The sequence below is a fragment of the Nothobranchius furzeri genome, chromosome 6 (assembly GCF_043380555.1).
Source record: "Nothobranchius furzeri strain GRZ-AD chromosome 6, NfurGRZ-RIMD1, whole genome shotgun sequence".
Lineage (NCBI taxonomy): Eukaryota > Metazoa > Chordata > Actinopteri > Cyprinodontiformes > Nothobranchiidae > Nothobranchius > Nothobranchius furzeri.
The window spans coordinates 43,479,362-43,505,973 of NC_091746.1; the positions used below are offsets into that span (position 1 = coordinate 43,479,362).

Genomic DNA, 26,612 nt, shown 5'->3' on the forward strand with positions numbered 1-26,612 from the left:
TTAATAAATTCCCTGGTTTTCTCTTTTGGTCCTAAAATACAAACTTCTATTAAAATCAGGGGGAAACGTAGCGGGAGAAGTACGACACCGAGCGGCCGAACATACGAGCCGAGACCGCAATACAAGCACTTTTACTGTAACATTTTTAACTAAAATAACGTTCATGTATCACAAAAAGTCCTTAAACTGACAGTTTTCAAGTTTATACTTACATTTATAAGCGCAATCCTCTCCGACAGCTCCCGCTTCACTGTCCGCCATTGTTTTTAAGTTTTTCTGCCGGCCGGCCCGCAAGGCATCTTGGGAAATGCTACCCATTGAAGGATACACCGGACCCATCCTTCATTCAGGCGAAAAGAAGGCCGCATTCGTCGACCGCATTTGAAGGAGTCTTCGAATTGGGACAGGCCGAGTCGCGGCGCTGTGACGTAACCGGCCGACGAATCCGGCCGAGGTAGGATGCAGACCCTGAATTGAGACACAGCCAGTGATCCACCTGCAGGTGGAGTTGGGTACGTTGAGCATGGAGAGCTTGTCCTGGAGCAACGCAACGTGTTAACAACGTAACGTGATTACGTAACGAGCGAACATGACGAGAGCTTCAGGATAGCGACGGATAACCAACACGTTCTCACTCCCAGCGCGTCAAAAACAAATGCTTGGTCAGCCACCCTCCACGTCAGACCCCTGACGCCAAAAGTGCCCTTTTTCGTTATTTATGTGCGAAAAGGGGTTTTCCCTTATTTGACTGTAGATCCCAATGCAGCGTAAAACCGAAGCGATGGGATGTCCGCTACCGTTGCATCCCAATGCAGCGTTACACTGGCACCAAACAAGCTCATTGTACCTCACCTTAACCTTATCCTCTTATTTAACCTTATCCTCTTATTTAACCTTCCCCTCACCCCTATCCTAACCTTAACAATCTTGCCAGCGAACACGTTAGTGATGCGTCGATCACTCTAAAAGCCGGCTCTATGAAGTGAACGGCGGGAGCCGCCTCGTGATTGGTCGAGTTTGGACCGAGCCAACGCGAGGGGGAGGTTTCAACTACCAAGGTGGAGGTTAAAAGTAGAGGGTATGTGTAACCTCCCCCTCGCCAGATGGTATGTTCTAACGTTCCCCTTGGGCGGCAAATACGAAAATTCACAGTCAGACTCTGACTGTCAGAGTCAGAATGCAGGGGAAACAAACACTTGATCACAGTGAGAGTAACGTTTTAGGTAGCAAGAGGGTTAAGGTTAGGATGAGGGAGAGGGGAAGGTTATAAATAGCGAAACGTTAAGGTTTAGGTGCGGTTAAACGAGGTGGTTCGGTGCCGCATCGGTTAAATGAGCTGGTTTGGTGCCGCATTTAAGGTTTAGGTGCGGTTAAACGAGCTGGTTCGGTGCTGCATCGGTGAAATGAGGGTTAAGGTTAGGACAAGGGAGAGGGGAAGGTTATAAATAGTGAAACGTTAAGGTTTAGGTGCGGTTAAATGAGCTGGTTCGGTGCCGCATCAGCGGATATCTAATCACGTCGGTTTTACGCTTCATTGGGATCTGCAGTTACAAAAGGGGAAAACCCCTTTTCGCACATAAGTAACGAAAAAGGGCACTTTTGGCATCTGGGGTCTGACGTGGAGGGTGGCTGACCAAGCGTTTGTTTCCGACGCTTAGGGTGTGAGAATGTGTTGGGATAACAGATAGTCTACTGGACCCGCGCTCCACTCAGTAATTCAAACTTGTTCTATCGTCCGACAGCAGAAGCAAAAATATGTGAATGAGAAAAATGTCATGAATTCAGTTCAATCAAAATACTAAGTATGTGCTCAGAGGGCAGAGCCTCAGCTGTTAATCCTGTTTTTAGCTAGCTACACAGACCGCAGCCAGGAGGCAGTGAGAACTGAAGACTGGCATGGTAAGTTGAACAAAGTTGTTAACGTAATTAAACTGAATTCTAAATTAATAACTAGAATGATTTTAAGTGGCAACTATATATTTATCATAGTAATGCTATGTACAGTCCAGACTAAAAAGGTAGCGAACAACTACAAGTACTTATCTCTGAGGTAGAAAATAATTTCCAGGTTCAACATGTCTGTGATGTTAGCGAGAGATATTCGCCTAGTCATCTACCCTGAATCTTGTTTCCAGATGACTGGACTAACCTAAAATGACCAATACTGGAACAACAAAATGCAGTTTAACATCCAACTACGTGAAATAAGCAGTAAAGTGTAATGTGGTGTGTACAGTAAGTATAATACATAGAATATGAAAGATATAAAAGAGCTAAGGTTTGAAAAGCAGGCCTAATTTATTGAATAAACAGTCAATATAAACAGTAATAATCTTTCAAAATATGTTTGTGTCCTTTGTAGGCAGGAGTGAGTGATGTCAGGAAGACAGTGCTAATTCAAAACTGAGTGGAAAGAAAAAACCCAGTTCAGGGACTGGCTAGGAGAAGTATCTGGAGGGCATATTGCAAGCTGTGTAGAAAGTCTTTTGATATCAGTAACATGGGCATCTCAGCACTCAGGAGTCATGCACAGGGACAAGGCCATGTCAAAATTTCGGGACAGTTAAGCAGTGAGAGAAGAATGTCAGATTTCATGAGGAAAACTTCAACAGATGCAGGAGAGGGAAGTAGCTGTCCAACAAACAGAGGGCTACTGGCAGCCAGTGTACATGATGAATGTTCCAGTAATGAAAGTACAGCATTACCAGTGCCTAGTACAAGTGGAGAGAGAAGTGGCTCAGAAACACAGGTCATCTCAGCATGTTTTTCAAGCCAAGCTGTGAAAGTGACACAGACAGAACAGTTGGATATTGTAGTGAGACACTGGAGCGAACACAAAGGGAAGGTTGTGGTGCATTATTTTGATTCAGAGTTAATGGGACGCACGCAAGCAGAGAAGCTTCTGGAAAGGATCAAGATAGCCCTGTCACCATTAAATCCGAATAAGCTGTTGCAGATTTCAATGGATGGTCCTGCTGTCAACTGGATGCTCCTGAGGATATTCCAAGAGGACAAAAGCCGAGAGGACCCAGATGCACCAAAGATGATAAATTTGGGAAGCTGTGGTTTGCATGTTCTTCATAGAAGTTTTCAAGATGGAGAAAGAGAAACTGGTTGGAAGGTGGGACATGTGCTTAGAGCACTTTGGCAGATGTTCCATGACTCACCAGCAAGACGTGCTGACTTCAATGAGGTGACCAAAACAACATTTCCTCTCAAGTTCTGTGCCCATTGTAATGGGGTGAAAATTAATTACTTAAATTAATAGCAAAACTTTATTTATTAAACAGAAGATTCAGTAAGATTCTTTTCATTCGATAAAAGGAAATGCAACCCTTTTCTGTGTTTCGTTTCAATAATGAGGCAAGTTTAAAAATGAAGAAATTTATTACTAACAATTTTTAAACTGAAAATTTGAAATGACAATTATAAAAATGACAATTCATGGATGGCAATTTTAATAACAATCCTCAACAGCTTTGATATTAAACTTGTTTAAAAGCAAACCTGTGACTGAATGGAGCTAAAAATGAGAATGATGAGTTTTTGGATGTGTGAATGAATTTCTCAGAAGGTTTCTTTCAGAGAGCTTGAAAGCGTTCTGGGTGAAATGATGTTTTGCAGATAACTGAGTTATTTTGAGAGAAACAGCATCAAACACATTCTGTCGAGGTCTACCTCACCCAATCAGAAGACCCCCGTTCGGATCCGAAGTGTCCAGGTGGAGATGGGTTTCCTCCAGGCACGAGGTTGGTAGAAAAACCTCTAGCACGACCAGATCGGTTCTGGGATATCTTCTTGGGTCACTCGGTGTATGAAGCGTTTGGCAGATGAACGTTCTCGTTTAACTTAACTTCAGAAATCAATGACTCTGGGAGAGTCTTTCATTAGTTCGTTAGTTTTGTTCATTCTTTAGCCATTCTTGTTGACTCCTCAGGATGATGTCTTGTTCAGAACTGGACGTGAAATCTGTTATGGTTAGTTTTACCAAACTCTCTCAGAACCACTCCCTCTCTCTCCGGAAGAAAGCTTGAACATGCGTCAAAAACATGTTATGCAGTTATTGTTTATCTGAACTCTGTGTTAGCTGGATAGGGTGTAGGTCTTCTTTGCTGAACACATCTTTATAATCATTATAATTAATCATTATTATACCCAAAGCATAATAATCCATTTCATGTAATTAAAATACCTTTGTATTGAACCAAGTGATCATCCATCCATCCATCCATTTTCTGAACCCGCTTTGTCCACGCAGGGTCGCGGGGGGGGGGGGCGCTGGTGCCTATCTCCAGCGGTCAACGGGCAATCAGGCGGGGTACCCCCTGGACAGAGAGCCAGTCCATCACAGGGCAACACAGAGACACACAGGACAAACAATCATGCACACACAAACTCACACCTAAGGACAATTTGGACAGACCAATCAACCTAACAGTCATGTTTTTGGACTGTGGGAGGAAGCCGGAGTACCGGGAGAGAACCCACGCATGCACAGGGAGAACATGCAAACTCCATGCAGAAAGACCCCAGGCCGGGAAGCGAACCCAGGACCTTCTTGCTGCAAGGTAACAGCTCTAACCACTACGCCACTGCACAGCCCTCCAAGTGATCATGTTGTAATGATTATATTAAACAGTAAAAAAACAATGAGTTTATTAATTAGTATCTAATTATTATCATCGTGGCTTGAAGTGTCCTTCTTCCGGGACGGAACAACAGATATGATGTTATGGTCTTGAGCAGACATTGTGGCTCCTTGGGTTTAATCTGTGGATTCAAAGTACTGTTTGACCCAGCTTGACCCAGCTGGGCAAATGTGACCTTTGGCACAAATCAGAGAACCTTCATCACGCTACACCATCGATGGGTTGAAGACTTGGCAGTTGCAGAGCGGGCAATGGGAGTGTGGCCAGCTGTGCAACAGTACATCAGCAGCCACCAGAAACTCCCAAAAAGCAAAGTACCATCATCTGCTTCCTACTGTACAGTAAAAGAGGCCACAGCTGATCCTCTCTTTCAGGCAAAGCTACAGTTTTTTGCATTTGTTGTTGAAATTCCAGACAAATGCACCAATGATGCCTTTCCTTGCAAAAGAGCTTGAGTCTATCCTGAGATGCCTGCCCTCATGCTTTATTAAAAGAGAATAATTGGAGAAGATGAAAACACCTGTCCAGCTGCTGAAACTTGATGTGCAAAACAAATCAATCCATGTGCCACTCAAACAACTGGACACTGGATTTGCCACAAAACAAGCTTTACAGAAAGCATCTGAAAAGCTCCAGGAAAATCCAGTGAACATACAGGTGTTCATGAACGAATGTGTCACTTTCCTTGCTGTGACATGCAAAAAGATTATGGAGAGAAGTCCACTTGTGTATCCAGCAGTGTGGCACATGAGCTCCCTCGACCCTGTGATCATGGTAACAGAGACTGAGCGTGCAATAGCAATGTTTGAGAAACTCCTACAGGTTCTCCTCAATGCAGGATGGTGCACTGCCTCAGAGTGCGACAAAATCCTTGCTCAGTATATAACTTTCTGAGTGCATGCAAGTGTAAACCTCAAGGCAGAATTCCAAGATTTTTCATACAGATGCAGGCTTGAAGAATTTTTTGGGAGATTTATCAGTGGTAGAGCAGAGTATGCAGCACTGTGGGACATGATGAAATGTCTCCTAACGCTGTCTCATGGACAAGCAGCAGTGGAGCGAGGATACTCCGTAAACAAGGACATGCTAGTGGAAAACTAGAAAGAGAGGAGTCTGATAGCATTGTGGCTGGTCCAGGATGCAATGGCTGAGCGTGCAGTTAATGAAGCCCTGCCAAAAGACCTACTCCAACACTGCAAAGGAGCCAGAATGAGGTATGTGCAATACCTCAAGGATGAAAAAAAGAATAAAGAACAAACTGCAAATGAGAGGAAAAGAAAAGAAAGCTCCACCAAGACATAGAAAATGTCAAAGCAAAACAGAGAAGAATAATGAAAAGCAGTGAGATGATGAAGAAAGAGGCAGACAAAATGGCAATGAAAATAGAAAAAAAAACCAGGACTTCATATTACTGTCCAAATCCAATGCTTATCGCAAAAGAGCTACTAGCCCTAGCGAAAACACTGGAAGACCTGCAGGAGAGCGTCAAGAAACTACAATAACTGAGATTTTTTTAGAGGAACATTTTTATTGAAATGACATTGCTTTGTTTTATATTGACTTTTTTTTCACTGCAGGATAGGGTTTGAAATTTATATTTTTGATTTACTTTTGCAGTGATTTTCATTTTTACTTCTAGAATGCAGGTGTCAGATGCACTAAGTCATCTGTAAGTAAACAGTAAAAAGGTAACCTGAAGGAGTTTGTTTTGGTGAGTCTGGTGAGTGTTGGAACAATGAGTGTTGGAACAATGCTGGAATCACAATATTGTTACTCCACGCACAAAATTTTATCCACAAGTGCACGCTGCGTTGCGTGCATGTCTGCGCTCGGCAGGATGTAGACGTGGCCAGAATAAATGAGGAGAAATCACGGGGAGAGTACAAAGGGTTACAGTTTAAGAGTAGGCATTCTAAATCAGGAGAACAGTGCTGGGAGATTATGGTCACATCAGAACACCAAACCAACTGTTGTTAGTATAACAGACACCTACACCTTTTGGTTTTGCCAGAGTGATCGCTCTTGCGGTCTGCGCAGTGGAAATGAAAGCCATCTAGTAGGTTGGTCAAATGAATAGATGAAGGAGTCATGAACAAATATGGAGGTTAGATTTGGAAAGTGAAATTTTCATCAATAATAATTATTTTGTTTTATTTATTAAAGGTGGCGACTGCCTTAGATCCACGATTTAAGGACCTCAAGTGCTTGCCCAGAGCAGAGAGGGAGCCGGTGTGGGTAAAGCTACGTGAGTTGGTGAAGGGACAAGAACCTACTCTGAAGCCACTCAGGGAGGAGAACCCTGAGCCACCCAAGAAGAAAAGAGCCCTTCTACTATTGGGATCAGACTCAGATTCAGATGAGGAGACACCAGTAGACAACACTGTGGAGAGGTACAAGGTAGAGCCCAGTGCCAATTTAGATCAGTGTCCACTGAAGTGGTGGTCGGAACACACTGCTGTGTATGGTAAGATGGCCCACATTGCCCGTAAATATTTGGGGACTCCTGCCACAACTGTCCCATGTGAGACTTTTTTCTTTAGCAGGCCATATTGTGCAGAAGAGAAGATCTAGTTTGTCACCAGACAATGTGAACAAGCTGGTCTGCTTGAGTGACTGGTGGAAGAAGGAGAAATAGAGCTTGGACTGATTGACCAAATGCTACTGACTGTAAATAGTTAATCATGACCTATTCTGTAGACCTACAGGGCAGAATTTGTTGAACTGAATAAACAGCTATTAAACACAAATACTTATTGATCATTATTTATTTTCATCATCAGTTATCAGCTTTATCAGTCTGATGCATTATTGAAACAAGAAATATGCCTCCATTCTCAAAGACTTGCTTTTATTCATGATCTAGGTAGCACACACACATATGCCTTTGGCAGAATTTGAATGAGACATTTTAATCTATTTTAATTCCAAGATTACAGTGAGATTAATCTAGATTAAAAAAATTAATCTATGCCCACCACTAGTATAAATCAATCTAAAGACAAAAACTCACCCTGGCGAATACCAGACGATAATCATCACAGAGCCGTTCAGTACCGAGATTGTGGACCCACCCGCTAACAAAAAAATTATATGCTTCCAGACTTTCATATGCTTTCATTTGTTGTTTAGTGTATAACGATGTCTGAAATAACAGACTCTATTCTCGGCAAAGCCGTTAATTCTGGGGTAAACTCACTAATTTTCATTAAATACGGATCACGTCCAACATATTAGATTGTTAAATCCGTGTACCTTTGTTAAATCCGTGTACCTTTGTTTCGAAACTGAGTCTAAAGACAAGGACTATCTTCTGCGGTTTCCTCCATAGCTGTACTCTGCTGTTTACTTCCTGCCCTCCAACCAAAATTCGCGCGTCATTTTAACCACGTGACTGAAACCCAACTATTACATTAATACAATCCATCCACTCCAAGAAATGGAGCTCTTTGTGAGGATTGTGTGGCTCTTAAAAGAGCCGTTTTGGGGCTGGTAGCGATGAGAAGCAGTAGCTTTACTTAGTCTTGGCGGGCTTCTCAGTCTTCTTGGGCAGCAGCACAGCCTGGATGTTAGGTAGCACACCACCCTGAGCGATGGTGACTCCACCCAGCAGCTTGTTGAGCTCCTCGTCGTTGCGGACAGCCAGCTGCAGGTGACGGGGGATGATCCTTGTCTTCTTGTTGTCGCGGGCGGCGTTTCCAGCCAGCTCCAGGATCTCGGCCGTTAGATACTCCAGCACAGCAGCCAGGTAGACAGGGGCGCCTGCACCGACACGTTCTGCATAGTTACCTTTACGCAGCAGCCTGTGAACACGGCCCACTGGGAACTGGAGCCCGGCACGGGAGGAGCGAGTCTTGGCCTTAGCTCTGGCCTTGCCTCCGGTTTTACCACGGCCACTCATTGTTCAAATTACTGCCTAATGGAGATACTCGAGAAATAGTGGCGAGAGGTAGCCCCAAATCTCCTTATATTTCTGCACAGAGCGGAGAGAAACTGGTGGCAGCCAACCAGAAGAGCTGAGGAGGAGAGAAGCTTTTTGAACACAGCGTATCTCCAATAAGCGGCCAGCATTCAGGCGGGGAACCGCTGCTCTGGGTGGGGCTGAGCTCCAGGAGGAGACGGCCACCAATCACGAGCTGATGCCGTGAAGCGACGTCACCGTCCCGCAGCTGCCCTCACTCTTTAAGAGCAGCGACTCTCGGCTCGTTCAGATTATATTTTCTTCAGTCCCAAACTGATAAACCATTAATAATGGCTAGAACCAAGCAGACCGCTCGCAAATCTACCGGTGGCAAAGCCCCCAGGAAGCAGCTGGCCACCAAGGCAGCCAGGAAGAGCGCTCCGGCTACCGGCGGTGTGAAGAAGCCTCACCGTTACAGGCCCGGTACCGTGGCTCTCCGAGAGATCCGTCGTTATCAGAAATCCACCGAGCTGCTCATCCGCAAATTGCCCTTCCAGCGCCTGGTCCGAGAAATCGCTCAAGACTTCAAGACCGACCTGCGCTTCCAGAGCTCCGCCGTCATGGCTCTGCAGGAGGCCAGCGAGGCTTACCTGGTGGGTCTGTTCGAGGACACCAACCTGTGCGCCATCCACGCTAAGCGGGTCACCATCATGCCTAAAGACATCCAGCTGGCCCGCCGCATCCGTGGAGAGCGAGCTTAAAGTCTTCCAGCTCCAACATCACCGCAACGGCTCTTTTAAGAGCCACTTACTGCTTCATCAGAGGGCTTGTTATTGTCTTGTTAAAATTTGTACAAGTCGCGCTAGTATTCAATTATCACTTGAAAATGACCAATGGTTATGTCGCAGCGGGCGTCCTACGGGTGATTTGAGCCCTTGGAAATACTTAAAAAGCTTTGTATAAAAGATCAACTTTTATAGTTTAAATTTATTTCGTTCCTGCTCTGTGGAGTATGGTAGTTATGGGAATTACGGCTCTTCTCAGAGAGTCGGTCCTTTTGGCTCAGCTCACCATCATTCAGGAAGAACATTGATAAGAAACGTGTTAAATTTAAAAATATTTCTGATAACCTCATTGCTCTTATTTCAAATTGCTTTAACAGTGTGTGGCTGTGTTGAGTGATAAGCATTACAGTACACCAACGCTCCCAATAACCAATCACCAATCATCCCTATAAATGTGAGGTGAAACTATCCTCTTGAGTTCTTATGTATTGTTTTGTCTTTGCTAATGGTGCTTGAAAATTGTGACATTTTACCTTGAAAATGCTTGAAAAGGGCTTGCATTTGTCAGTGTGAAAAATGTAAAAATGTAAGAACCCTGAAGTATTTAAGTAAGTATTTAAGACACATTGGTGGGGTAATCTTTATTGATGCTGAGTTTTATTGCTGTTTATAATTGTACCAGATTATTTAAATATAGATGTTTATAAAAGTAAAAACATAAGTGCTTTAAAAGGTCGTTACTTGAGTAACAGTACTTAAATAAGATGTACTCAAAGTTACATTTCATCAGCCTCTTCTGACTGCAATGTGATATAAATCTCAATCAATCAAAGCTTTATTTATAAAGCGCCTTCCACAACCCTGTCAGGAAGCCCAAAGTGCTGAACATGGTACAGTTGTAAGTAATTATACTGAATAAATCAACAATAAAAGAAATTCAAATTACAAAATACAAATTACAAAATGGAAATTACAAGATAGATGAAACAGTCCGGTAAAATACAAATGTGTGAAACACAATTGGATTGAGTGGATGGATTGAGTGTACCAATGAAAACTGTGGAATGGATTCAACATAATAGAGGGCCATAATCAAACATGTTCTGGAAACGCCAAGCGGAGGAGGTGTGTTTTTAGGTGATTCTTAAAGACTGGCAGAGATGGGGGCAGCCTAACTGAGGGTGGCAACTGGTTCCAGAGTAACGGTGCTAGGACTGAGAAAGCCCGGTCCCCACGGGTATGACACCTAGACCGAGGGACAGCGAGCAGGCCTTGGTCAGAGGAGCGCAGAGCGCGTGATGGGGAATGTCTGTTCAGGAGTGTGGCCAGATAGGGGGGAGCACCACCCTGGAAGAAATGATAAACAAAGACGAGTATTTTGAATTGTGAGCGATAGGAAATCGGAAGCCAGTGCAGGGAGGCCAGAACTGGACTGATGTGGTCCCGTTTCCTGGTCCCAATCAGGAACCTGGCAGCGCTGTTCTGCACAACCTGTAGGCGACGCAGTGATGACTGACACAACCCTGCGTAGAGCGAGTTGCAGTAGTCAAGCCGAGAAATTACAAAGGCATGCAGTACCCGCTCCAGGTGGGCTCTCGACAGCATATGCTTGATTTTAGCAAGGCGTCTCAGGTGAAAGAAACTGGACCGGATCACAGAATTGATGTGAGCATCAAATTTAAGTCCTACATCAAGTTTCACCCCCAAACTGGTAACAACTGGTTTTGAGTATGGAGAAAGAGGGCCAAGATCAGCATAACGATCCACATTCCTGCTGTTGGGGTGAAAAACAATCAGCTCTGTCTTTCCCTCATTCAGATGTAGATAGTTGGACATTAGCCAAGACTTCACCTCATTAACACAGGAGACAAAGGACTGAATAGAGTGACCTTTCTCCTGACACAATGGAGAGTAAATCTGGCAATCGTCAGCATACAGATGGAATGATAGGCCATGTTTACGAAAGATTGACCCCAGAGGTAGCAGATAAATGGCAAACAAAAGTGGACCAAGGATCGACCCCTGCGGGACCCCTTCAGGGTCGGCCGAATAACTGCTGCTTTCAAAGCAGCTGGGACCACACCTGTGCTGAGGCTCCCATTGATAATCTGACCAAGTGATGGGCCAAGACACGGAAAGGCAGCCTTCCAGAGACGAGGCAGTAGAACATCAAGTGGAGAGCCAGATGGCTTCTGCCTCGCAACTAGCTTACTCAGCTCAGAGTATGAAACTGTATTGAGGGAGCTCAGGGTGGGTGGTAATGGATGAACTGGAACAGGGTCAACAGAGTTACCAGAAATGACTGCTCTAATGCCTGATACTTTATCAACAAAGAATTTGTGAAAAGCTTCAGAGTTTCCAGCAGCTGTAGGAGACATGGTGCTAGGCTCCTGATACACCAGAACTGAGTTTAGCGTTTTGAAGAGAATCTTAGGATTATTGGAGTTTGTCTCAGTGATGTCTGCAAAATAGGCCATTCTGGCGGCCCTCACTGCATCCTGATAAGCAACCAGAGATGCTCTGAACAACTCACGCGAGACCTGTAGGCCATCCTTTTTCCACTTTCTGTCAGAGGATCTACATGCCCGCCTCTCATTGTTTTTAAATAAAAAATACATTAAAATTAAAATGTAATGGCAGTTCAAGGTGGAAAATAAGTTGAATCAAGTTATGAAAAAAATGGGGGGAGGGGGCCTTAAAGACTGAGAATCTGGTTGTATGATATAACACCGACACATGACTGTGGATTCAAACATGTGTCATAATCCAAGTTATTAAGCATTAGCAGAAATGTTCCTTCATTTTAAGTCAGTGTGCTTCTTGGTATTTGAAATTTTGTTTTAGAAGGAAAAACAAAATGAACGACACTTTCTGATTGTTATATGTGAATGGGTGATTGACTGTGCTTTGAAGTGCCTTGGGGCGTTGTAGAACCCGCTATACAAAATCAGGCCATTTACCATGATCTGATTCTACTCATCAACCAATTTGTTTCTATTTTCATGTGCAGCATTGCACAATTATTTATTTTCTTTCCAGAATACATAAAACATGTCATTGTGATTTGAAGTCTCATTGTGTAGTAAAACAAATAAAGATTACTTTTAAGTAATAGGGAAAAAAATAAATCAAAAGCCAAAAACACTGGAATAAACAAAGTTTAGCTTTACATGCTTTAATTCATTCAAAGTTGATTGAGTATAAAGTTTAGGTAACTGTTAGAAACTCTGAGAGCATCCATCTCTTGTTCTGATCAGTGCTTCAATTTATTCAGTCCTGCTGATGAAACTCTGCCTTTGCCAGGGTTTTAGCTAAATAATTGCTAAATTTCCATATGTGAAAGAAAAACAGTTGCAGTGACTTAAAATAAGAATCTTCTTTTTATTTAGCCTTCATCGGGGACTTGGAGCAGAGAGATCATCTGCAGCAGACAGCTTCTGACTGACTCAGCAAGTGTGTTTGATGTTGCAACAAAATTTTCCTCTTCTAGTAAATGTACTCTCAGTAGGTGGTTGTTTTATGTCTGTGTCTATAAAATAACATGTAAACTTGCTTTATGACGCGTTTTACTGCGCGTACCGTGATTGTAGAATAAATAAGAGATGGAAAAGTAGCTCATCAGCGCCGAGTCCGGAGGCGAATCGGTGGAGTTTTTAAGCTCCAGCAACAAAATGCAGAAAGCATCAGAGCCCAGCATGAACTGAACATGAAGAGACACAAGTCCGCTGTAGACTCGTACTCTGACAGCATGCTGCACTGCTCACGCGCTCGTATTTATCCAGTTTTATGGTGAAGAGAAAACACAAACAGAACACGTCCATGTTGTCAACAGGAGCCGCAGCAAGAGTTGAGTCTTCACGGTTCTCATGGAGTGGTTAAGTACAGCCTGTAGCTCACGGAGTTTCAGTTAGTCTGAGTCTCGTTTGAGTTTGGTTGCTACACGAACACAGAGAAAGAAGAAAATGGCAGAAATTGCTCCAGCTCCCGCCGCCGCTCCGGCCAAAGCAGCCAAGAAGAAGAGCGCCAAGCCGAAGAAGGCTGGCCCCAGCGTCGGTGAGCTGATCGTGAAAACTGTGGCCGCGTCCAAGGAGCGCAGCGGTGTGTCTGCTGCTGCCCTCAAGAAGGCTCTGGCTGCTGGAGGATACGATGTGGACAAGAACAAAGCCCGCGTCAAGACCGCCATCAAGAGCCTGGTGTCTAAAGGCACGCTGGTCCAGACTAAGGGAGTCGGTGCCTCCGGGTCGTTCAAGATGAGCAAAAAGGTGGAGACTAAAGCCAAGAAGCCCGCAAAGAAAGCCGTAGCTCCCAAAGCCAAGAAGCCCGCAGCCAAGAAACCCGCAGCGGCCAAGAAGCCCAAGAAAGCTGCAGTAGCAGCCAAGAAGCCCGCAGCTGCTAAGAAGTCCCCCAAGAAGGTGAAGAAGCCCGCAGCGGCTAAGAAGCCAGCCAAGAGCCCCAGGAAAGTCACCAAGAGCCCCAAGAAGGTGGTGAAAAAGGCTCCTGCAGCCAAGAAGGCTCCAGCTAAGAAGGCAGCCAAACCCAAAGCCAAGAAGGCAGCTCCCAAGAAGAAGTGAACTCCTCACTTAATATCACAGCTCCACAAAGGCTCTTTTAAGAGCCACCATATCATCTAAAGAGCTTTTTCTGTATTAACAGGTTTTTGTTTTTTACATTTTGAATATGTATTTACATTTTTTGCAATATTGTCTTCGGATTTAAAGAGCAAGTCTAGCCCTACCAGAGTCTAACTCCACTCTCACTTCCTGTTTGAAAAATGCAACAAATGCTGTTGCCTGGCAGACCGAGAAGGCGGAGCTGCTAACAAATACACACAGGCTCACGACAGCATTGTGACATTATAATGTACCAGTTTACATCATAGCATACCTCTTAGCCAGTAGCAGTGGCAGATTTAAATTAAAATACAGTGCAGAGTTTTTACCTGACAATGGCACAACACTGACAGTTTTAGGTAGAATATTTAAATTTTAACTAAGATTGCACTGAAATGCCAAATTATTGACTACATGTGTCTGCAGCACGATTAGATACCATAAATCCTCTAATAGAGCTCCGGACCCCACGTGACTCTCAGTTAGTGGATGCCATTTTGGCATGCAAAAAAGGTAAACAAACACGGATGTAACCATGAACATGAACGGGATCCGCTTGGATTTTACTTAGTCGGAGTTTACTTCACACTTTAAAACAGACGAAATCGTTTTATATAGTCAGAAATTAAATAGACTAAACATCTCCGACCCTTACCGTGCCCCTGGGATACTTTTTTAAAACGCCAGAAGTCGTAGCGGACTTCTTACCGGCACAACACCGGACCTGGCCGGGGAAACCCCTTGGGATTCCCCCGGCCGGAGGAGCTGGGGAGAAGGTCTGGAACTCTCGACTCTACTGCCCGCTCCGACGCCAGAAGCTGTCGGAGCGGACCGGCACAGCACCGGACCTGACCGGGGAACCCCTTGGGATTTACCCGGAGGAGCTGGCTCCGGCGGCTGGGGAGAGGGAAGTCACGCTACTGCCCCAGCAACCCGACTCCGGATACGCGGATGAAAATGGATGGATGGACGGACAAATAACAGATTTACATGTAAGTAGTCTCGGTGACACAGATAATAGCAATCCAAAGTGCTTTTTATGTGTGATCTGATCAACCATTGCTTAAAAATTAAATATGGCTTAGCCGGTTAATTGCTGTCATCATAAAACACGTAAACGGCAGCACGCAGAACTCACGAGGCAACGTTTTACGTGATGTTTACTTGCTGCTATGAGTAATAAGACAGAAAAAGCCACGCCAAAATAAGTTTAGGAAGCCCACTAAGAATCATAATAAAAGCATTTAAAATAAATACCATACACAGTTTAGGAAACGTTGGTTTAAGTACCTGATATGAAGTGGTCGCTGCATAAGCGAAAACCTTTACTCTCGGGATCCCACAGCTTCATTTTCGCCCGGTCACTAGCGTGTTTTATTACAATGATCCAACGTTTGCGGCGCTCCGGATCTTGGGGAATCCTGTAGATGGCTCATTCCTTATGTCGTCCGCGTCTGTTCTGCATCCTGGGGCACAACAGGAATCTACCATATTTCCCGTTTGATTGAGTTTTCTGACAATAGTAAATAGTCCAGCTGCCGGCTTCTGCATGCCAATATGGCATATGGCGCCGTTTCGATTTGAACTGTTGCATGCCGGGAGAAGTGACGTCAACTCCCGGAGCTCTATACAGGCCGGTATTCAATTAAAGGCTGGGTCTCCAATTGTGGCCGGTGTCGGAGTCAGCCGGCCGGGTGGAATGTAGTAACAAGCAAGTATGAGCGTCCCAGCGGCAGGGTTATAGCCCCCAAATCAACCAGCAGGAGGCAGTAGAGGTTCACGCAGACCTTTATTAGGCTTTCTCTTCAACGTTTTGTAACACTACAGACACGATCCTCTATCACGCTCCTACCACACAGAGTCACGGTGTCAGTTAACCATGCTAATTCAACCCGCTCCACAGAACACACATCACCTTCCCTGTGGCTTACATAACACTCACACAACACGCAAATCAGCACATAGGAACTAGCAGAACGATAGGAAACACATATAACACAATACCCAGAATGCACCTGGCTTACAACCCCAGCCAGGTCATTACACTATCAAGTTCAAAGAGAACATGCTGATTATGCTGCAGAACACTCTGGAGAGCAGCAGTAGGGGGTGTATGAACTAGTCAACTTCACTATAGTGACTTTTTATGCCTGTCGTCGACTAGTCGCTGTCACGTGATAATGACCGGCAAGATGCAGCCCTCGGAAAAGACAGCAGCCTTCTGTCAGCAGGTGACAAGCTCCTGCGCTGTGGGGGTGGGGGGAAACGCTCTGTGCCAGACCGTAGGTACTGACACGCGATTGTTCATGTCGGTTCATTTCCTTTAATGTTTTCTGTCTTTTATTTGCGCCTGATGTGTATCGCTGCTGTGGAACGAGGCGCATCAACTTGTCCTCCGACGCACAGATCACTGATGCGGCCGGCAAGCAGGGAGCGCTTCGCTGTTTTCGCGGTCGGTAGATCTGCCTCCTGAGCACGGCCACAGTAACAATCAGGTGTAGCCACCTCAAAAACTAATTTAACACGCGATCGTTCATGTCAGTTCATTTCCTTTAATGTTTTCTGTCTTTTATTGGCGCCTGATGCGTTTGCTGCATGCTGTGGAGCGGGGCGCTGCGCGCATCACCTTGTCCTCCGACGCACTGATCACTGATACGGCCGCCAAACAGCGAGCACTCCGCTGTTTTTGCGGTCGGTAGATCTTTTAGAACTGCAGTTCAAAGGTAACTCATGAGGTGAATATATATGAACCCAGGTAGCAGTTTTTCTTTAGGATTAAGAGGAGATGCAGGAAGATAATAAACAGGCAGGACAGAAAAATAGTCAAATAAAAACAAGTTAGTTTTTGTACCTGCTGTTGCAACAAACAGACACCACTGAAGGTCATCAGAAGTGAGGAACAGAAAATGAAATAATTATTTTAATGTTTAGAGCAGCAGGAACTCCGAGAGGCGCATCAGTGAGTTTGCGGCCGCTGCGCAGGGGGAGGGGGGAGAGGGCTAAAGCAGGGGGAGGGGGGAGATGGCTGAAGCAGAAACTACCGTTGTTAAAAGAAATGTGTTTAACTTTGAAAATGTGGGCGCAATTTTAATTGTCAAAAACTCCAATGAACCATTAGTTCATTTTGCTCAAATAGAAATAGAGGCCTGCCTCTAATACTGGCCCTCCTTCCAATAAAGGCCTGGAGCTTGATCAGCTTGAGTCAAATACAGGCCCGGGCCTGTATTAGAGGATTTACGGTACTCGTTTATTTAGTTTATCGGCAAAAAAAAGTCGATTTGGGGGTGACTTGCTCTTTAACTGATTTACTCTTAGCCATCAAGGCCAACTATCAACTGTCAAAATTATTTTACACTTGGAAACTGGTCTTTAGCTGCTTACGTTGAACATTCAATTCATGGATGATTTGCACATTTTAATTCATTACAAGGAAACAATTCTTAAATTAAAAATAAATTAAACATGGGCACAAATAATTATTACCCATCAATCTCAAGTAGGTCAGATTATATACATTTCCTAATGCTAACTTTTCAAACAATTAAGAAGAGTCGTTAAAACATTGAACATACCTGTGATCACACAGACCTCACATTTTAAGGTGAAACTTCTGTAAAAAAGAATTAAAAACGTGTAATATATTATTAGCCTAGTGAACTGGACCAAATTATTGCTATGCAAAGGGCTTGCCAGGCTAATATATTATAACTCAGTAGGTTCGTTTCAAACATTGACTAACAAAATAAACATTGTTGCACTAGTAACATTCCAGCAATTAAATGTTTCTACTTAATCTAAAACATGACTTGTGTATGTTTATTAATACACCTCAGTACCATTAAAGCTACATTCGTTAATTTTCTCAGTCAATACAAATGTAAAAAGGTCATTCCACATCATCAGCTTGCATGACAAAAGCTGAAGTTTGTTGCATTTTTGTTTCCCATTCTGAAAGGGCTACTCCAACCACTTTTTCCAGTCCCTGAGCATTTTTAGAGCATTTCTGCTCTAACTAAAGCTAGACCAGAGTATTTGACTAATGGAATCTGTAAAACAGAGTTTGTGAATCTTGTATTTGATTTTTGACAGTTAAAAAAAAGTAAAGTAGCTTTGAGCACAATTAGAGTGGAACAGAACAGAACAGCTTTATTGTTATTTTGTTCTGCTCTAAATATGACTTTTCTGTATAATTACCTGATTCATTGATCTTTGTTTAACTTTTGAAGTCACAAACACACAAGTTTAAACAATCTCATTTATTCATTCATAATGTCAATTGTTCATCTATTTTTGGAAACCAATAAGAAGATTGAAGGTCAGAAATGTGCATATACCCTAAATTTCAGGAAATCTTACATATAAATTCTTAGATAGAAGAATGATTACTACAGAAGATCTGAAATCCTGAATACATGGTAGTGTTCAGCAGATACAAAGTTTCAATGTACAGGAAGTCATTAATATGTTACATGATTATTAGTACAAAGTAACATTGTAAATGAAACTAGACACATGCACAGTTTTGGAAGTATTCTGAAATCCCTTAACTACAGATTACAAAAATATTGTTCTAACTAATTAAACATTGATCTACGTTAGTTATATAGACGGTTTAACATAGTCTACAAAAACCCTGCGTTGTTAGCCAATCTACAGAAAAAAAAGTTTCAACATACATAAATGTGTTAATGAATCCTATTAAGACCACTTGATGGCGCTACAACAAAACAGGAAAAAAGTCAGCAGATGCTTCTGTTCTCTAACACGTCCTGTAGTGTGACATAAACGCTCTTGAGCCTCAACTTCATTACCATTCGATAAACCACAACTCTCATAGTCATGTCTGGAAGAGGCAAGGGAGGCAAGGGACTCGGAAAAGGAGGCGCCAAGCGTCATCGTAAGGTTCTCCGTGATAACATCCAGGGTATCACCAAGCCTGCCATCCGCCGTCTGGCTCGCCGTGGTGGAGTCAAACGTATCTCTGGTCTCATCTACGAAGAAACCCGCGGGGTGCTCAAGGTGTTTCTGGAAAACGTCATCCGTGATGCAGTCACCTACACCGAGCATGCCAAGAGGAAGACTGTAACCGCCATGGATGTAGTTTACGCTTTGAAGAGGCAGGGACGCACTCTTTACGGTTTCGGAGGTTAAAACGTAACTTTGAGTCATACCCAAAAAGGCCCTTTTCAGGGCCACTAACTTATGAATAATGAGGAATTGTCTATTTCCCTTATAAAATTAAATTGCCTTTGGTGTAAACAATGTATTATAAAGATTAAAGAAATATTCACAAGTCTGACTTAATACTAATATTAAATATTAATGTTGACAAAGTGGAAATTACAATTGTAGCTCTAAAAATCCATCTGTGGTCACAGCAGTGGGTGGAGTTTCGGGGGGTGACATCGACCGACTTCCAGGGAGGTTTGTTAAGATGAACGGCTCTGCAGGAACTCGAATCTCACCATTCACTTTGAAAATCCTTTCAAAACATTTGATTCGTTCATCAACGTCACATCACTAATAAATGCTGGTAAAGATGATTTCTAAACAGACAAATGAAGAAATGGACCTCGGACTTTTTCCAGTCAGAGCGAGCTTAACACAAATGGCATGTCTCCCCACTTATTTTCTAAACTGGGTAATAAAAAATGACATGATTATTAGATCAAGTTTGATGCTCAGGAATCACAGGAACTAACAAGACTTTCAAATAAGGAAAATCTGAGTACATTTAAAAGTAGAAAACAACCAATGTTGTTTATGTCTAGCTTTCAGTGAGTATCATGAAAGGCATTCATACGTTTGACAGTGATGGGTTCAGAACGTAAAACAAAACGACAAACACCGTTGTAGATAACATCCAGGAATGAAGGCATGTAGAGGAAGAGTTCTGATAGATTATATCTGCATAATCAAAACTAGGAAGCAGAAGCTGATTTGCAATACGTTGTACTGCAAGGTCAAAACAATTGATAGAACAGTACAGTGTTCGTAAACAACTAGTAATTTTATGAGAAACTGCCTGGACATGATTTTTGAATGATACATCTGGCTCAATCCAGACTTCTAAGTATTTTAATTTGTCAGTGGAAAGTACTTCAGAGCGGTCCAAAATATGCAGTTACAGATTCCCACTTGCCCCAACTGTAGAAAAATATCTTCTAAACAATATTGATTATGTTTTAGATTTATTATGGATGAGTGTACTTGGAGTTAATTAGTACTGCACATTATTAAAATATTTGTTTGCAGGATCTCGTGCAATTCTAAATTATTTGGCTTAGTGGAAAATGAAACTGCATCATTGGCATACAAATGAACAGAACAGGGGGTGCAGCTTAATAAAAATAGAAAATAGCAATGGCCCCAGAGGGGAACCCTGAGGAACTCCTCTGACAACCCCATGCATATTAGAGTCATGCAGATTAAACGAGACATACTGCGATTATTGGTGAAGAAACGATGCCGGTGCTCATTGTTCCCATGATGTTCATGATGAGACAACGTAGCAAAGAGAAATTAATAAAAGGTCTGCAGCCGTCAAAACTCTCTTGCTGATTTATTTGAAAGTCAAAGGGCACAGGTAGCAGTTTTTCTTTAGGATTGAGAGGAGATGCAGGATAATAGACAGAGACAGGACAGAAAAATAGTCAAATAAAAAAAGTTTTTTTGTACCTGGTGGTTGCAACAGACACCATTGAAGGTAATCATTGCCACAGAAGTGATGAACAGAAAATTAAACTAGAAAAATTGCATTTGTTGCACAAATGCTGTTTGAATGCTGTACAGCCGAAACTGTAAGCTGAAGCCGCCGAACAGCTGAGCTGAAGCTGAAACAAAGCAGAACTGTCAAAATGAGCTGAATGTATTTAAAGATGTAGAAGCAAAAATCACCAACAAGCGTAATGTAGTTCAGAATATAGGCGAAGAATGGATCAAAATGCTAAACAGCAGACAAATGTAATTTTTGAACATTTATCAAAAACTGGAAATTTGAAACGTTAAACAGCTGGCATTTGTATGAGAATACTATAACTGGTACATTTTTACAGTTGGCTGGACTGTGAATTTAGAAATATTTGCTGATATCTGAACATATGTTCAGATTTGATATGGGATTGATGAAGAGTAGGACGAATGAAATAACGGATGGATTTTTGGATGGATGTTAGATGGTTTATTGGATGGATGGATAGATAGAAGCATGTATGGATTTATATGTAGACGGATGGATTCCTTAGGCCAAGCCGATCAATTTGATGTCTCACATGCGTGGGTGTGTAATTCCATCTAGCCAGAAGATGATTGACCTCTCTCAACCAATAAGGGAGCTGGGAGGGAGCGGGGCACTTTCCCACCTTCTGACGGTCAATCAAAATGAATCTATTTTTAGTTTTAAGTACAAACAATTCAAAAACAGGAGTCTGTTAATGGCTCAATATTCTGCTTTTTATATTCATTCCTATGAGACTTGGTCAAAGTGATTTGTAGTTCCTTGTGTTGCCATGGTAACAGATGACAGAAGTCTGCATTAATAAAGCTATGTACAATAACACATGACTCATTTAAACTTTGAATAAAATTTCTATATTAAAGTATGTTGATACAGTTGTGTCTAAAATGTTGTTAAATGTTGTTGCTAAGCACGTTGCCATGGTAACGCAGAGCACAATATCAAGTTAATACAAGACTCCTGGGACCAAGCAGGTTGAATTGATGTACCATACGTGTGGGTGCACTTTTCCTTTTAGGCAGAAGACGATTGAAAACTCTCAGCCAATGAGAGAGCAATGAAGGAGGAGGGGGTTGTTCCTGCCTTCTGATTAGTGTTAAAATGTCAGCTATGCTGCTAGTTTTAAGTGTACAGAGTTTTAAGTGTATAGAGCTGGTTGTTTGGTTGGTTGGTTGGTGTGTTGGTTGGTTGGTTGGTTGGATGGATGGATGGATGGATGGTTGTTTGGTGTGTTGGTTGGTTGGATGGATGGATGGATGGATTCCTTAGGCCTAGCCGATCGATTTGATGTCTCACATGTGTGGGTGTGTAATTCCATTTAGCCAGAAGATGATTGGCCTCTCTCAACCAATCAGGGGGCTGGGTGGGAGCGGGGCACTTTCCCACCTTCTGACGGTCAATCAAATTGAACGTGTTTCTACACACAGAACAAACCACACAATAACACAGTATGTGCAAGCGCTTCACCTTAAATTCTCTTTAATTCTCTTGTATGTTATTTTGTGGGTGGGTGTGGGTGTGTGTGTGTGTGTGTGTGGGGGGGGGGGGGTCATTTTGCCTTGGCCCCCAAAATGTCTTGAAACGGCCCTGGGTGTGTGACTGAGTTTTGAAGGTGATCTGAATTGTATCAAATGTATAAATATTACATGTGTGTAGTGGAGATAAATCTACCTACATTTTACTTTTCAACACTTTGTTTTGTTTTCTTGTTTTTATTGAACTATTTTCCTGTCCTGTGTCTGTCATCTTCCTGCATCATTTATGACCACATCTGACATACATATTTAAGTTTGTAGAACAAGCGTGAGATAATTGACTTACTGCTGGAAACTGCTGGCTTTTTGATTCCCGCTTCCTGTGAGCCTGCGGGCTGCTGTGAAGCTGTGAGCAAGGCAAAGCCGGCAGCCCCGCCCATTGGAAACAGCGTGTTTGGACCGACCGTACCAACTTGAGGAATTGGGGGGGTGGGGGGGTGGACTATAATTTCTCAACAATTAAAAACACATTGTTTTGTATTTGCAGACTAACTTTTACGTTGTGGTTTTAGAAGACAATACAGGTTTACTGATAGCATTTATACATTTACAATAACTTTTGTGGGGGGGACAACTTTGTGTGAGGGGGGGGGGGACGCTTCCCCCCCGTCCCCCCTGGGATCTCCGCCTATGCTCCTGTTAACAGAGAACCCTTGAAATCTGTCCATCAGAAGTGAAATTGGACCTGTCAAACTTTTCATCACCATTCGAAAAGTACTGCACCGATTTGAAAAATTCAAAAAGCGTGAGTGGCAGAAGACTTTGATGATCATCTGTTCCGATTTGTATGTGCCTACCATGAATTGTCTAGAAGCTATGACGATAAACTTTTAGCTGTCTGAAGCCGTTTTGAGGAGAAAATCTCTGATCCTTTAACATGGGTTTCAATGAGAGAAAAGCTGGGTCTCTCCTCCTTCTGAGGCTTGTAGCAAAAGAACGGTAACACTTACAGATAAATTGAAATCCATTCTGAAAAGCTGACAAAAATTCCTACGTTTTGAGGTATAATTTGTTACGGTAGTCCAAACGGTCTGGGCGTAGTGAACAGTTGTTCACAGAAGATGTGAAGTTCAAAACATAGAGGGGGTGAATTTTCAAGTGAGTGAGCAGAAACCTTTTTTTAAATTTGAATTTTCTCAAACAAATGAACCGTACGACCACAATGTTTGGAGTACAGTCATGAATTAAAGCTCAAAACGAAGGTATATTCGTTAGCTGTAAGCCAGCGTGTGTCTCATTTCAATCGGACCTACGGTTCTCTCGGGACAACGCCGGAAATGGAGCAAGGGAGGGTCACTGCTCCTATCTTTCTCCATTATAACTTGTGTGAATTTTTCTGAAAATTTCAAGTCGTACCTCAACTTCTACCTGCGATTTTAGAAAAAACGTAAAAGATATCAAAAAGCCTCTTTAATATGTTAAACAGGAAAGTCTTGTGAGTTTGATAAACTTTGAATGAAGTCTCTAAATTAAAAGGAACCCTATAGAGTTTGAGGTCAAAAAAGTGATAGGAATTTGCTGAAAATTGACCAATCCCATTCATTTCAATGGGAAATTTTTCGCAGAAAAAGCTTAATAACTCGAAAAATTTGAACAATATCAATGCCAAAAGTAATAGCCGGAAAGAGCTTAACGAGCTGAACGTTTTGATATAAAATGGTTGAAATAGCTCCAAATTTGAAGGAGAAGAAGAGGTTCAAAAAGTGTACGGAAGCAGAATATGGAAGAATAAAGAGAAACAGGAAAACAATAGTTTGAATGCTTTTCAGCATTCAAATTAAATTATTCTTTCAATGTTTAGAGCAGCGGGGAACTCTGAGAGCCTACAGGCGCACCATTGAGTTTGAGGCTGCTGCACAGGGGGAGGGGGAGAAGGCTAAAGCAGGGGAACAGAAAAGACACAAAAACTACCATTGTTAAAAGAAACTTGTATTGGCTTTAAAAATATGGGCACAATTTTTAATCACTTATCAAAAGCTCCAGTGGAAACTATCCCTTGTTTTGAGAGCGCTATTTAAAGACATTGGATTTTCTAGAAAATCCCAAAACCTTTTTCAGCTGAGATTTTATTACTGTTTTACACATGACATTCAAAAAATGTTTGCCTCTGACCAATTACTTTAAGGTGCACTTGTGGTGCAGGGTTTTTAATGGACCACACTTAGAACCTTAATATTGTAATTTTAAAGTGCTTTATTACGTTACACTCTTATCACAAATTGTAGAATTTTTGTTTATTAAAGCTTCTTGACTATACATGCAGTCAAACAATTTAACTGTACATTAATTCATTAAAGTCACAATAAAGAAGTTTTGTCAATTCATTATATGAAAATATTCATTAAAAATTCATCATGGGTGGGACAGATGTCAAAGAGCAAATTGCAGGTCAATTTTTTTTTCTAATTCATATTTCATTTTAAAATGCATAACATTACAGTTTTTCAAGTAAAAAGTGTCCTTTCTCAGCAAAGCTTCTAAAAATGCTCTGTTTTACTAAATCTTAACCACTGACGTAACCAAAGAAGCTAGGCAGCTGCCTCAGCTCATTGTAGAGAGTGTGTAGTTTTAGGGTAGAGAGTTTGTGTTACCGAGTCAGTGTGTGTGTACTAGTTTTGGATCGTGTTCATTTTGATAAACCATTGTTTTTGAAGGCTGTACAAACTCCAGCCTGTCTGTACATCGAGTCCACGGGTTTCCAAATAAGAGAAATAATGCCTCTATCTTCATGCTTGAGGGTGTTTTGTGCAGCTGAAAAGACGAGACTTCTTTAGCCCACTTCGGTCGATACCGGGACAGGGAGGTCCGCGCTGGCTGAGACACGTGGCAGGGTTTCAAAAATTAAATGCAGATTGTATTCTGTTTGTAAAAATTTTTACTTCAGTTCGACCTGTTTAAATTTTTTATTTTGTCATCAAAAATAATTTGTATTTCATTTAAACTATCTTCAGCTTTATTCATTTTATGAGAATTTTTGTTTCATTGTTTGGGAAATTAATCATAACAGAACAGAACAATTACTTTAAAGTATATATAATATATAATGCTGTTTAAAGGAAATGCTCCTTAAATGTCAATAGTTTTTGGAAGTATTTTTTCATTTATGATCTAATTTCTGAACACTACGGAAAAACTGGCATTGCTGCATAGATTTCAGGTAGGGTCTGGGACTGAACAGAAACATATTAGCGATTTATGTGTGTTTAAAATGTTATATTTCTGAACCTTTCTACAAAAAATGACCATGTCATCAGGAACCGCTGTTTAGATTAAACAAATCCCGCCTCCTTTGCCCAGCTGATGTATTCAACCAATCAGAGGCGGGAGATGGAGCAGGCAAATTAGCCTGAAATTTGTATAAAGAAGTCTCCCTAGCGTTCAGCGGTACTGTCGTCTATTCTGCATTCGTAAACGAAATGCCTGAACCTGCCAAGTCTGCGCCCAAGAAGGGCTCCAAGAAAGCGGTGACCAAAACCGCTGGCAAGGGAGGAAAGAAGAGGAAGAGGACCAGGAAGGAGAGCTATGCCATCTACGTGTACAAGGTGCTGAAGCAGGTCCACCCCGACACTGGCATCTCGTCCAAGGCCATGAGCATCATGAACTCGTTCGTTAACGACATCTTTGAACGCATCGCTTCTGAGGCTTCTCGTCTGGCACACTACAACAAGCGCTCCACCATCACCTCCAGGGAGATTCAGACCGCTGTCCGCCTCCTGCTGCCCGGTGAGCTGGCTAAACACGCCGTTTCTGAGGGCACCAAGGCTGTTACCAAGTATACCAGCTCCAAGTAAATTCCTGGTTAACGTCTCAAACTCAAAGGCTCTTTTAAGAGCCACCCACATTTTCTAAAGAGAAATAATCCTGGTATCGCATTCAAACGCCAACCCTAACCCTGTAAATTCAAGTTTGACTGGAATTAAAGTAGTGTCCTTTCAGTACTTTGTCAAGTGGTTATTAATTGATTGTAGCTGAAAATCCTGAAGCTGTGTTTTAAAACCAACTAGTACCTATGTCAGTGCAATTTATTGTTAAAGTGGACTGAAAACACTGGTGTAACTGTCTTTTTCATGATTTTTAATTGTATTTTTTGTAATTTTTTGTTTATAATTTGGGTCTCTTGTACTTTAGTGCATCACTCATTTCATGTACCTAATCACAATGATTTTCCACTTCTGTGAACTTGACTAATACCTTGATGTTGACTTGAGTCTTTTTACTGAATTGACTCACCAAAAACTTTTTAATTCACTTGAGTCAAAGTCGGTTGCCCACAGTGCAAAACAATCCCTCAAACCTAGTTTGCTGCTCTGTCCATGTAACTACCACTCATGTGATTTTAAAGGAAAACTATCTATTTTATACACTGACATTTTTTTCTTTTTAAAATAGTGGTGGAACA

At 42.3% G+C, this 26,612-nt stretch overlaps 5 protein-coding genes across 5 annotated transcripts; 4 read left to right on the forward strand and 1 right to left on the reverse strand.

Moving 5' to 3' along the window:
• Positions 1-5,622: 5,622 nt before the first annotated feature.
• On the reverse strand, positions 5,623-8,676 carry LOC107373348 (histone H2A-like). The gene has a single exon (XM_054744181.2). The coding sequence runs from the start codon at positions 8,545-8,547 to the stop codon at positions 8,161-8,163; it is 387 nt and encodes a 128-aa protein (XP_054600156.1). The 5' UTR covers positions 8,548-8,676; the 3' UTR covers positions 5,623-8,160.
• A 133-nt stretch (positions 8,677-8,809) lies between these two features.
• Positions 8,810-9,666, forward strand: LOC107373349 (histone H3). Its single transcript, XM_015941499.3, has one exon. It carries the CDS (start codon positions 8,898-8,900, stop codon positions 9,306-9,308), a length of 411 nt encoding a protein of 136 aa, XP_015796985.1. The 5' UTR covers positions 8,810-8,897; the 3' UTR covers positions 9,309-9,666.
• Positions 9,667-13,225: 3,559 nt separating this feature from the next.
• On the forward strand, positions 13,226-14,243 carry LOC129164376 (histone H1-like). Its single transcript, XM_054744179.2, has one exon. It carries the CDS (start codon positions 13,295-13,297, stop codon positions 13,901-13,903), a length of 609 nt encoding a protein of 202 aa, XP_054600154.1. The 5' UTR covers positions 13,226-13,294; the 3' UTR covers positions 13,904-14,243.
• A 4,496-nt stretch (positions 14,244-18,739) lies between these two features.
• On the forward strand, positions 18,740-19,828 carry LOC107396523 (histone H4). The gene has a single exon (XM_015976286.3). The coding sequence runs from the start codon at positions 18,782-18,784 to the stop codon at positions 19,091-19,093; it is 312 nt and encodes a 103-aa protein (XP_015831772.1). The 5' UTR covers positions 18,740-18,781; the 3' UTR covers positions 19,094-19,828.
• Positions 19,829-25,439: 5,611 nt separating this feature from the next.
• Positions 25,440-26,148, forward strand: LOC107374877 (histone H2B 1/2). The gene has a single exon (XM_015943174.3). The coding sequence runs from the start codon at positions 25,630-25,632 to the stop codon at positions 26,002-26,004; it is 375 nt and encodes a 124-aa protein (XP_015798660.1). The 5' UTR covers positions 25,440-25,629; the 3' UTR covers positions 26,005-26,148.
• The last annotated feature ends 464 nt before the right edge of the window (positions 26,149-26,612 follow it).

Coding starts and splice junctions, on each gene's coding strand:
- LOC129164376 (XM_054744179.2), top strand. CDS start 13,295: ATGGCAGAAATTGCTCCAGCTCCCGCCGCCGCTCCGGCCAAAGCAGCC.
- LOC107374877 (XM_015943174.3), top strand. CDS start 25,630: ATGCCTGAACCTGCCAAGTCTGCGCCCAAGAAGGGCTCCAAGAAAGCG.
- LOC107373349 (XM_015941499.3), top strand. CDS start 8,898: ATGGCTAGAACCAAGCAGACCGCTCGCAAATCTACCGGTGGCAAAGCC.
- LOC107396523 (XM_015976286.3), top strand. CDS start 18,782: ATGTCTGGAAGAGGCAAGGGAGGCAAGGGACTCGGAAAAGGAGGCGCC.
- LOC107373348 (XM_054744181.2), bottom strand. CDS start 8,547: ATGAGTGGCCGTGGTAAAACCGGAGGCAAGGCCAGAGCTAAGGCCAAG.